The following is a 12,428-nucleotide window of genomic DNA, read 5'->3' as shown; positions in this document are numbered from 1 at the left end:
TAGACTCTTCGTTGCGACAGATGTGCGTATCGATTTCAGTACATCGTCGATTCGCGCGTATCCCCGAATAAACGCGATATCGCACGCTTCGCTCTTTGAGATGCCCGGCGACTCCTCGTGCATGCTGTCTTCGTGCTGCTTCGTCCCCGTTTCACGTTGCGGCGGCGTTGGCGTCAGTCAACAGGCACACGCAGCGCGAAGCAGGGGGTTCCGCAGGGGGAGCACCTGGAGGGGCCACTGGGTGGCCGGCATCACCCTCGCCAGGTGGTTGCAACTTGTTGTTGCGGGACCCCGCGACCTACGTGGGCCTTCTTTCTCTCTCTTTTATGTGTCCTCCTACCATCTCTCTTCTCTAGATACCCTCTTTCGCGTGGTCCCGCACACACGTGTATGTGGACATTATAAATCGGTATTTCCCAGGTTTACGTAAAAGCGAGGACATCGCGTCCTCCGTTTTAAATCGGAAAATTGAAATTTTACGGAGAGGGGAGTGGAGGAGGGCGATAGAAACAGATGCGAGATGGACTACGATTGAACGAACAGTTGCGTCCAATATTAAGTCGCATCGCAGCGAATGTGAAATTGTATACATGGAATTTTCTCCAATGATATTTTACAAATTAATCCTATTTTACGTATTTTTCGATAAAAGAAATAACAATGGAAAAATTTATTTATTTATTCAACGATAAGGTTCCGTCAATGAATTCTTCTAAATACGTTTTCACATTTTGATGCCTTTGCTGATATTCATTTCTTTATTTCTCATTTCTTTAGCGACATTTTCCTACAAATAATTTTGCATGCATGATTCGTCGCAACATGAATAAAAGTAGATCGTTATGGTTATAGAACTCGAAGAACAGCTGCTTTTACGCATCATTTACGGCACCCGCTGCCGTTATTCTGAGATGACACCTCTTCCAGGTACAATCACACCACTGAAAGAAATGCGTGAAACCTTGTGTCACGCGATCTTCTAAAAATAAGGAAATGAATACTCTTGGAGTGGCACGCGCTATAATGTCCCCTTTCCTTTTACAGTCGTTGACTTTTTGAGAGTGCAAGAAGAACGTTCTCAAGAGAACGCTCTGTGCATCAACCTTCCGTTTCTCTCATTTTTAAATCTGTTTATACTGATGTTTATAATAAAGTATGAGTTTTTTGTTAATATACTGAAAAATTTAATAAATGTATATTCACATGCACATGATTCATCCCCTTTCTGCACTCACTGATTTATTTAAAATTAAGCAATTTTAATAACATAAGAATAGTTTCTTTTTAACATTAAAAAAAATTGACTATATCTTAATAAATATTTTTTTAAATATTTGTAAGTAAACATTTACTTTCTTAATAAAAAAAAATTAAATCAAATTAATGATCAAATAAATATACGTTAATATTAAGTAAATGTTTACTTACAAATATTTAAAAAAATATTTATTAAGATAGTCAATTTTTTTTAATGTCAAAAAAAAACATCTATTCTTATGTTATTAAGATTACTTAATTTTATGTTTGCAAATATTTAAAGAAATATTTATTACTATAATTGTAATAAATATTTTTCAGTGTATACATTAACTCGAATAAATTAATTCGAGCTAACAATCTTTTCCTTGACGGATTTTCTTTCGCATACTGTCGGAGAAAATTCGATCGATACTTTTCGTTAAATCGAACAGTCGTGGTTCGCCCTAATACAGAGATTATTACAATAATCTATTAAACTATACGAATTCATTATAGAATATCTGCGGACAATTTAATTTCCGTCGTGACGAATGTATGAGTGTATGTGTGCGCGATGAATCCATTTCGGCATTGTCGCTGAACCGAGCTGCATTTTGACATTCTGAAGAAGAACGAGAGGACAAGAAGGACTTCTCGGGGGCAATCTTGAGAGGGGCGTTGTGCGTCGGGGGTTACTGAAACAGAAGTGGGACACTCGCGAAAGGGGTTGGCGAAAGGAGTTGGCCCTCGCGCACTGTGACAACGGTAAAACTCAAAACGACGTCGTCGTCGGACTTGGCTTCCGGCCATTTCCCGGCTATCGATCCATGAAGCGTTACGACGAAGCTGCTTCACGTGCAATTATAGGTGTATCGTGTGTATATAATACGCATCGGCAACCGGCCGCGTTATCCTCGTCCCGCAAGAATGATCCACGAAATTTGTGTCGGAATAAAGCTGATTCTTCATTGATTATACAAGGAGGAAACTCTGTTCGATCAAACTAACTTATCAGTAATTATCTTGTCTGTAATTTGAATTTATATTAAATTGAAACATTTAATTGAATCTTATTATATTCAATCATAACGATTTTTGAGAAGTAACATTGTCAACTAATTATAATCCAATAACTGATAGCCGAAATTTCTTTTCGAACATTTCATGTTCTCTTTATTTATTTGTATTGTGTTTTCGTATTTATGATAATGACAACAATATTATCGGTATATTATAAATCTCTATAACATTGACATTAACATGCGGTATATTAATATATCGCTGGCCGCATGGAAAAGAAACGCCAGGCTATTCTTGGCGCGAGATAAATCGGTGTGAACGACTCCAGGTGCATACACCGAGGAAACCCCTCGCAATCGTTCACAAACCCATAGCCGGTGAACAGTCGCACACACATATACAGTCGGAAGCGACCCAAATGCGAGTACAAACGTAGATTAATAACGCCGTTGCGATAATGAAATTGTTCACGTGACACGTGAAATTTGCGGCCACTCGACTCAGAAATCGATCCGGAAATCTTCCCAGTGTAAACCGACGAGTATTCTCTTTACGTACCATTCTTATAATCAAAAGCAAATTTCTGCAGTGTTCGAGAGAGAGAAAGAGAGAGAGAGAGAGAGAGAGAGAGAGAGAGAGAGAGAGAGAGAGAGAGAGAGAGAGAGAGAGAGTGTATAGGTACGCATTGTGGGAACACGAGGAGCCAGATTTGCCGTCAACGTCGTCGTCGTAATTGTGTTTCAGGTGTAAGGAACACGGTGCGAGTCCGCCCTACATGAGTACGATACGAGCGTTCGTTTCCACGTATGCGTGAAATCGATAACTGGGAATTAGTCTGCCCGGCTGTCTCCCAGAACTAAATGCGAGCGTACGGCGGGAGAAAAATTTAGTCGATTGTCCTTGGGAACCGATGTACTCGCGCGAGTTCTGTTTATTATTGCTGTTTACATATCGAAAGAAACAGTCGATTAATATCAAAATTTAATTTCATTCGCAACGACTTTTTTATAAAATATGAAAAAAGTAATTTTATATAAAGTTTTTTTCATTATAGACATTGTCACAACAGTGGAAAAATTTATGAGACGTATAATAAGTAATAAGTAATAATTTAAATAGTAATAAATAATACACTGAGAATTGACGTGAGAAATATGTATTCTCAAGAGAAGAATATAAATTATCAATGACGAAAAAAAAAACGAATTTAATGAATTGATAAATGATCAAGTAATACCTGTCAAAAAGATCAAGATACAAAGATATTAATTTTAGATAAAATGCACGTCAAATTAAAAATAAATGACAGAAAAATTAATTCAATTGCTTGCTTTTTTGTATCTTCTAGCAAGTCTCCAATCGAGAATTTAACACAATGAAATATTTAAAACCTATATTTTCTTAACTGAAATAGATATGTTAGATTTTTCAATTAATTTTTAATAAAAAGAAAAACAATATTTCTGAAAAATATCATAATGACAAATTTCCAATACAGCTTTTTATTTGAATTATTTTTCAAAACAAAAATTTTTTTCATCAATGTTCAGTTTATTATTTCAAATATTGAGTTAATTATGAGGATCATTTCATTCTGAAATTATTTTACATTAAAGTATATATGCACAAAAAGTCTTTTATTTGCACAGCTAATCCATCAAATATTCTAAAGTAATTAAAATAAATGAGAAGCAGTCTCGAATAATTTTTGTAGTTAATGGTTCATCAGCTATCATATATCGCACATTTTCTTTTCTCTTTTTTCACGTTTATCTTAATATGCCATACATGTTCCCGGAGATATTGTCCCATGATGGACATTCGTGTAATAAACACTAGCCAGTCACGAAAGGGGCAAAGTAAACGAATAAGGGGCAGAATAAACGAAAATCTATCCGTACGAGAAACCAGAGGAAAAGAGATGGAGAAAATATCACTATAGACGGTACGGAGGATCAATACGTCACGAACACGGTCACAACTATTCGTGCATACACGCGAGACTGCACCCCTCCCCCTTTCAGTCCACACTGAAGAATTATCTGAGATAATTCTTCTGCACATTAATCATAATTACTTGTATCACTGAACGAGTCGACTTGCTTCGGACAGCGGATCAACATATGTGATATATAAGATTATAAATAATATTATATTTGTTGCTCGATACACAAAACAGATCAGAGAACCTTTTTTCTCAAATTTATTTTAAGGTTTATTTATTCACTCATTTAAGTGTGATTTTTATTACACTTGGTCCAATAGAGATTTCTCATATTATTTGTGCAAAGTCATAAGTAATAAATAAAAATCTCTTATTAAAGAGATACTTTCTTCTTTATTGATATCTAGAGAGGTAGAATCCTTAAATTACTTATCATCTTAGTACATTTTTCTTAAACATTTTTGTTTATTATAAAAATTGTGAGAAATTGTTTTCGTCCTAATTGTGTGAATTAATTTAAAGAAATTATGTATATAGGTTGTTACACCTGTTGTTTTTTCATTTTTATTATAAAAATCCCACTTTTAATCATATTATTTAAAAATTGATTTTCTAGTAAAAGAATATTGAGTGTCCCTAAACAAATTCCAACGTTAAATCACTATAATCTTGTAAAATATCATAAGAATTGGTAAATAATCTTGTAATAGGTAAATAACCTTGTAATAAAATTATTCTGATATATAAAATAGAAAAAATTAGAAGCACATATATAAATAAATATAATTGTTATCTTCACATAAAACACACAATTAAAAATATAAGAACACAAATGTATCTATAAAAAATATTCTTATCGACTAAATTAGTGAATGTCCATTTATCATATAATGATATTCTGGTTTACTTTCTATTTCTTGAAAATATTAATTTATGTTCGGAAACGGATAAGTATTTTTATAAATATATTTCAAAAATTATTTTTTCTTTTAAATTTTTTTAAATAATATTTGCCCTTGTTGTTGAAAAAATGAAAATAGTAGTAATAATAAGACAAGCTAAAAACAACTTCCAAGATTAGATTTATTTCCTTAAGATGCTTACTAATTACTTAAGATTATGATAACATCCTAGCTTGATAACATCCCACAAGAGATATACAATAGATGTTCGCTTTTATTTCTTTTAAATCCCCAAGCTAATAAACCATTTGACACAGAGATGTCTCTTACATATTATTATGAAAAAATAATATATATTTTATAAAGTTGGGTTTTTTTCAATTTTAGTTTGTATTTTTCATTTTAATTCAAAACATTAGTTGTTATATATTATATATATATATACACAAATGCTTCTATTTATTATATTGTACTTCCAGTTAGAGAGATGTGCAATTTTTCGATATATTGCTATTTTCTTTTCTTGAATCCCAATGCGATATGTAACTGACTTTTAAATTGCATGATTTAAAATTGCGTCTGCGATTAATATTCTATATTTGTTTTTTAATTTTTTAAGCCATGCAAACAATTCGACTAATGCGCAATAAAAATCGATATTATTTTCTATTTCGTGAAGGTATTTTTTCTTTGAAAACATTCCGTTTTTTATTTATGGATTTTTAATTATTACATTACTGAAAAACAAATGTATTTTAACACGTCTGCGTTTTAATTGATATTTTTTATTATTCGATCAGCTGTGCTCTATACTCTGATTCTGTAATTACTATAATTAATGTAACAACAGTTCGGTATCGTTGTTGCGTATGTTTTTTCCATGTATAATATTTGCGCGATAATGGTAATACAACTTTACTGAAGCTACAGAATCAGGGAACTGAACTATCAAAGATTTTTAATGTGATAAAAACAGTTGAATAAATGTATAATATATACACAGTCAATATATAAAAGTCATGATGCCATGATGGTGTTCATTGCGATTTTTAAGCAATCACGATGCATAATTTTGAAAAAAATTACACATCCCTTCGTTCATTAAGTTTTCGTGACACTCATATTTCACATATCTACAAGATATGAATATATTAGTTGAAAAAATCTTCAACTTCCGCCAATTCTCTCATTCGTGCCTCTTGATGAGCCCAACGGGCTTCTGCCAACCTGTCAGATAATCCCCATTTGTCATGATAAACGCGTTGACCGCAACTTGGACATTTCTTACCCCCTTTAACATAAAAAATAAAAAGATTTCTATTAATTTTTCTATAATATAATTTGACTAAATAAAAAACTTATTTTTACCATGGAATGGCGGAGTCTTCATGTATGTCACGAGACATTTTAAATGGAAGAGATGACCACAATAAAGTCTTTCGGCGTGTAAATCCGCATTTTCGTCGATTACAATTTCTTTGGGATCTGTTGGCAAGCACTTTATTTTGCAGTGTTGACAGGGTTCTTGTGGAAAAGCTTTTACACTCCTGCACAAATTAAAATGTAATAAAATAAAAAACCTAATAGTTAAAAATATGTAATAAAAATGTTATATAAAAATAAAAATTACTTTATGAGAAAAGAAACAACTGTGTTTAATGAGGGTGATGGTGTAAACGGGTTTTGTTGTTTTCTCAGTGGTGGCTCGACACATTGCCTTGCTAATTCCTTTCCTTGTCCAACTAAATAACGATTGAACAGTGGTGGGAAATTCGTATCAACATCACTATAACTGTAAACAAATGATATAAATTAGCTACGTTGGATTTGAATTTTTATTGTAATAGTTTCAAAAAAAAAACTAAACATACGTAACACAATCGGTAGGATAATTATCTGGCACTTCAAGTTTGGTCTTAAAATGATACAAATCTTGATGCAGTTTTAGATTAATGGAAGAATTCTTTTGCTTTAATTTGAACTCGTCCTTATCTCCTAAAAGCTTTTTCAATATTGATATTTCCTCATAGCAGCAGATGAGAGGATTCTCCTCAATGAAATTCCTAATGAATTTTAAAATTGGCAATATCTACAAATATATGGATTAATTGTATTAAATGTAAATAACTTGTATATATAGCTAATTATTACATATAAATCTCTCCAAGTATAAAACAAGTATATAAACCTGTGCTTTATTCAATAAACGCTTGCACTCTTTTTCGCAGACTTCTGTTAGTCCATCGAGCAGCTTCGCGGATAGAGTTTTACTCTTTAACTCAACAAACAATGGCGATGCAGGATAATCCTTTTGGAATTGGATGCACACAACGAGTTGCTTGAACGGTGTTTTTCTGCAAGACAAACAAATCACAATAAGCAATGATAGGAAGCTATTTTGACAGTGTGATGAAAGCACGATATGGAGTTTTCTTACGTTATTTCGACGCGGACCATGCTTGGTACACAAGAGACGAGGCGGCTTCCGTCAACGACATTATGACAGAGCTGTGATACGTCTTGCAATTCATCATCAATAAATCCCATGAGCAAGTGAGGACAGGCTAAGAAAAGATTGATGATTTTTACTACTTTTCAATTAATTTAATCAGCTGGTTATTTTATTGAAACTATTCGCGTTTGTCGTTAAACAGATTTGATTAATCACGGTTGACACTCAATCGAGATGATAAAACTGGTCTTAAGTAAAAATAATCAAAGAATTGACGTAATCGCGACGCAGCATAACCTTCCAGTCATGACCTAACGGTCGTAACGAGTCAAATTGCGTGGTAAATAATAAAAACGCGATCGGTTTTTACGTTGATATTATTTTTATCGTTATATTAATAAGGAGATCATCTTTCAATCGATTTCTTTCTTTTCTTCGATGTTTTTTGCAAAGAATCACAAGATTCAAAGTCAACTAATCATACGTAAAAAGACATACATAAAAGTATTTCGAAATACAATCACCTCACTCTTAACGATGTCACGTGATACTATCCTGCGTATAGTGTGTACTATTTATGATTTAGAAAACGGTTAGAAAGCATTAGGAAGTGATGATTAGCGTGTATTCAGTGATGACGTGAAGGCTAAGAGTTGTTTGATAAAATAAAAAAAAATCGAATAACGAAAATTAAAAAAATTTTTGTTTCGTATTTTTGAATATTCTTCACTATTTCTATTTTTTTCTAACAGAAGAATTATTTAAATTTTAAAGTGTTGTGACCGACAGACGTAACAATACACCGGTGTCAAATTCTGAGATAATAGCTCCATCTGGATTGAATATCTTCAGGTACAGGAAGTACCTAACCTATTCTGTATGTCGTACCACGTGTTTATAAATAGTAGGCATAAAGTTAAAGCAAGTTGAAAGAGAATGATATTTCTCGATAACGACTAATATTCAGAAAAAAAGAAGAAGAAATGCCAAGGTCAACTTCACGACCGTAATTGTTATTGATACAGTACAGTGTAGTGTTGAGATTGAGACTAAAAAATGAACCGAGTAACTGACGCGAAAGAAGTGATCTTGACGAGCGACAGCACCGGGGAGAGTTGGAGCGCCGCTGTGTGGGATCCTCGGAACGGTTCTCTGTTGTCCGTGTACAAGAACGCGACAGCACTTGGACATCGTAGCCTTCAGCTTTTGAGTGACAGCTATGTGTTGGGAGCGGACGCTACGAGACCTCGTATACACATCTGGCCGCTGAACAGTCAGTTACCGTTGCCCAACGTTCGATTGAATACACCAGGCAAAGTCAATGCCTTGACCTGCACACCAAATGGATCTTATCTAATTGCCTCCGTGGGAGAGAAGCTGTTCATCTGGCAGACGTGCAACGGCAGACTACTGGTCAATCTGACCAGGCATTATCAGACCGTCAGCTGTCTAGCCACTACAAAGGACGGTTCGTTATTCGCCAGCGCTGGCGAAGATGGTCTGGTGTTCGTATGGTCGCTCTATAGTGCGCTGAACGACGCGCGTTGTTCGCCTGTTCACGCTTTCTCTAACCATAGTTTGCCAGTCAGGGATCTGTACTTCGGGCATGGTGACGCTCGCGCGAGATTGTATACAATCTCGCTAGATCGAACCGCGAACATCTATGAGCTTGGCAGTGGAGCTCTCCTGGTTTCCTTGGTGTTTGACGCACCGCTTACAGCGGTCACCGTGAACGTCCGCGAGAGCCAACTCTTCGTGGGCTGCACGACCGGCGAGATATTCCAGTGTAACCTGCACGAACCGCCACGTGGAGTCGAGCATCATGTCACGGTGAGCTCGTGCGAAGAGAGCGCCATGTTCCAGGCGCACAAGTCAAACGTGACCGCCCTGTCGGTATCCGTGGACTGCCGTACTCTGCTGTCCGGATCTACCGACGGTGCAGTCCATGTCTGGGACATTGCCAGCCGGCAGGTGCTCAGGACACTCAAGCATAAAGGCCCAGTTACCGCTGCGTTTTTTGCCAAAGGATTCGACAACTTTCGCGCCTCTGTCCTTAAGCCACGCTTGCAGGTGCAAAATCTACAGAGGACATCAGACGACGGTGGCAGAGAAAGCGTCATCGAGGTCGTCTCCAGAGGACGAAATTCGGCGGAGATTCTGAACTTCGAATCTTATATAGAAGGCAGTAGCGATTCTCGAGGATCGGATCAGATGTCGAAGAAGTTGGACGATCTACAGAAAGAGATTAATAAATTAAAGAAAATTAATGCTGCCGTATATCAATATAGCGTTGCACATATCTTACAAAAGATTGTTGATGATTAATAAAAAATATTGGAGCATAATCATGGGATTTTATGTATTGAGAGACTGAAATTTTTATACATTTTGTAGAATACATAGATAACGATCATATATATTATCACTTTCTTTCCATTAAAATATGTTTTATTTTTGAAAGATATAGGCGAATATTTTATATTATAAAAATACAGTCATATAAAAATAAAAATTGAAATAGTATTTCTTTTTCGATCTACCTGAAAATATTCTTTATCCATATAAATTGTTTTATATTTTCAATAAATATAAGAAATGGATGGGTGTAATTTTCTATAATATTTTATCTGTACCATGTTTTTTTTACATTTTTTTTTCAAACTACTGCAATATTCACAGATTTATAAAGCAAGAAGTCTAGGAAAGTCTATTTTAGATTAGTTAATTTTGTGAGATATTTACATTTGTCTATTATTATCTATAAAGGACGTTGCTAATTATCTTTAATAATTAAAGTGTTAGATCGGAGATTAATATCTCCTCTTCGATGAAGCATGCTATTGTCATCAAACTATTAAAATAGGATATTACAATTAAAATCTTTTATTTAGGCGCCATAAAATAATGTATAGGCAAAAATAACATTTTATTGCCAAGTCCAAACAGATACTTGTTTTTCGTAATATTGAATGAAAGGATCATCGCGATATGATAGAATAATCTTGTTTCTCGTCATTTTTGCGGCATTAAATTACTTTTCCTTTTCCTTGTAGCGATGTAAAAAATTATCGACTGGTGAAAAAACGCAATCTCATCATATGCATTAATCAAAATATTTGAGAAACTTAATCTATACGACTCTTTTCGTTTAAAATAAATTTACTGAATACATATCGCATGTCTCCATATCTGTGTCCCTATTCATATCCGTATATAGGATACACGTGTACAATTAATTAAATGGTAAACCAACGCTAAACGTTAGATACGATCCTCATCGACGCTCCTTTATATTTAAATCAGCCGTTATGCGCATACAAATGAAACGTTCACTAGCAGTATATCGTGTCCATCGAAAATAAATTAAACTGTGAAAATAAATAGAAGCCTTACTTTATACACAACAATAAGTTACCGTTTATTTAATTTTCCGGCATATACATTGATTTTTGCAAGCCAAATTTCAAACGTATCAATACATACTAGTTTTATTTCTTCGCAAGATAACTTATTAGAAAATAAAATTGATGAATGACGCTTATAACTTCAATTATAATGAAATAAGTTTACAGGGTATTAAAGAACCAACCGCAGTGCTTGATGCGTAAAATTATTTTATATATCCTAAAGAAATTACATGAATTTGATATTCAAATCTATTTTTCTTAAAATCGAAGACTTATTTCATTATAATTGTTATTATTTAGAGTCCTTTATTTTTGTATTAATGGCTTATAATTTCGTACGATTAATTGTAGAATATCGCTTATTAATTGAGAGCGAAATAAAGGCACAATTCTTGTTAGATCCTTTTTCCGGAGATTATTACTTTTTTCATGTAATATTGATCATAATAGACAAGTATTGTAACATTTAATTTCTTAAAGATATTCGTTTGATATTGTACTAATTTATGTATAATAAAAAAGTAGCAAGTTATTTTAATTTTTATTAAAATCAAGATTTTGTAATTAAGTCTTTATTCTGCCCATCCTCAATTTTTTGTTTCTTATTCTGCAATTAAATTGACTTCTCGTTTTACTCCGAAAAATTCTTCATGCACCGAGAGAATTTTTTCTTAGAATTTATTCTAAAAATATGATAGTCGTGAGACATTATATTTCGAGAAACTTTAATGTTAATCTCTTTCTCATTTACAATATTAAAACTACAATAAAGTATAAATAAGACTAATTTTATTGAAGTGCATGATAAAAATCTTTAAAATATTGTATTGTACCACAATAATACTATATTTTGAGAATAAATTTTAAAAGGTAATTCTCTCCATGTGGAAAGATTATTCCGTATAAATTTTTTTTCCCTCAAAATTGATATGTATAAGTACATTAATAATATATTTATATTAAATTATTATATAAACGATAATAAATACTAATATATTATCGTTTATAATAATTTAATATATTAAATATATAAATATATTATCGTATCTGCACGTTATTTCTGAGAAGGTATATACATACGAATTATTTATGTTTTATCTAAAGTTATGAATACCTAATCTTTTTTTTTTTTTGGAAAAAGTAAATTGACTTTGCCGGTGTTGACATTTTTTCTATACATTTTTGAAGAACCACGTTCTGCCGCTATCAAATCGGAAGTATCCAGTTGTAACCGGACGTGCAAGAATAGCGTGAAAAAGCATCGCGAGAACGTTCACACGCGTTAGGGAGATTACTCTCAGTGGAAGATCGCACGAGAAAACGTGTCGAGAAAATGTCACGCACAAATAATGCGTCATAATCTGTCGTGTGATAATCTCATCACGCATACATAAATCTATATATTATCCTGCATCATATGTAATGCCGGCCTCCTTTTACACCTACGTCGGCATCGACCGAAT

At 33.6% G+C, this 12,428-nt stretch overlaps 2 protein-coding genes across 4 annotated transcripts; one reads left to right on the top strand and one right to left on the bottom strand.

The window, feature by feature from the left end:
* Nucleotides 1–5,267: 5,267 nt before the first annotated feature.
* On the bottom strand, nucleotides 5,268–8,763 carry LOC105152408 (hypothetical protein). 3 transcript variants are annotated; one of them, XM_011066682.2, is made up of 7 exons: nucleotides 8,633–8,763; nucleotides 7,544–7,670; nucleotides 7,295–7,460; nucleotides 6,978–7,195; nucleotides 6,737–6,898; nucleotides 6,475–6,653; nucleotides 5,268–6,397 (listed from the first exon to the last, which is right to left on the bottom strand). In XM_011066682.2, the coding sequence occupies exons 2-7, from the start codon at nucleotides 7,651–7,653 to the stop codon at nucleotides 6,258–6,260; spliced, it is 975 nt and encodes a 324-aa protein (XP_011064984.1). In that variant the 5' UTR covers nucleotides 7,654–7,670; nucleotides 8,633–8,763; the 3' UTR covers nucleotides 5,268–6,257. The 3 variants fall into 3 exon arrangements, with proteins under 3 accessions (XP_011064984.1, XP_011064983.1, XP_011064985.1); XM_011066681.2 differs by lacking the exon at nucleotides 8,633–8,763 and adding an exon at nucleotides 8,083–8,224; XM_011066683.2 differs by lacking the exon at nucleotides 8,633–8,763 and adding an exon at nucleotides 8,057–8,145.
* On the top strand, nucleotides 8,452–10,070 carry LOC105152407 (WD repeat-containing protein 18). The gene has a single exon (XM_011066679.2). The coding sequence runs from the start codon at nucleotides 8,615–8,617 to the stop codon at nucleotides 9,881–9,883; it is 1,269 nt and encodes a 422-aa protein (XP_011064981.1). The 5' UTR covers nucleotides 8,452–8,614; the 3' UTR covers nucleotides 9,884–10,070.
* The last annotated feature ends 2,358 nt before the right edge of the window (nucleotides 10,071–12,428 follow it).

The sequence above is a fragment of the Acromyrmex echinatior genome, chromosome 4, assembly GCF_024713525.1.
Source record: "Acromyrmex echinatior isolate Ae372 chromosome 4, ASM2471352v2, whole genome shotgun sequence".
In the NCBI taxonomy this organism is placed as follows: domain Eukaryota; kingdom Metazoa; phylum Arthropoda; class Insecta; order Hymenoptera; family Formicidae; genus Acromyrmex; species Acromyrmex echinatior.
This window is presented reverse-complemented; position numbering and strand designations above follow the sequence as displayed.

What these genes read in the sequence shown, in the direction of transcription:
- LOC105152408 (XM_011066682.2), bottom strand. Translation starts at nt 7,653, where the DNA reads ATGGGATTTATTGATGATGAATTGCAAGACGTATCACAGCTCTGTCAT. An exon ending in GTTTATTGAATAAAGCACAG is followed by an intron (nt 7,196 to 7,294) that starts GTTTATATACTT and finishes ATATATTTGTAG; the next exon opens with ATATTGCCAATTTTAAAATT. An exon ending in GAAGACTCCGCCATTCCATG is followed by an intron (nt 6,398 to 6,474) that starts GTAAAAATAAGT and finishes TTTATGTTAAAG; the next exon opens with GGGGTAAGAAATGTCCAAGT.
- LOC105152407 (XM_011066679.2), top strand. Translation starts at nt 8,615, where the DNA reads ATGAACCGAGTAACTGACGCGAAAGAAGTGATCTTGACGAGCGACAGC.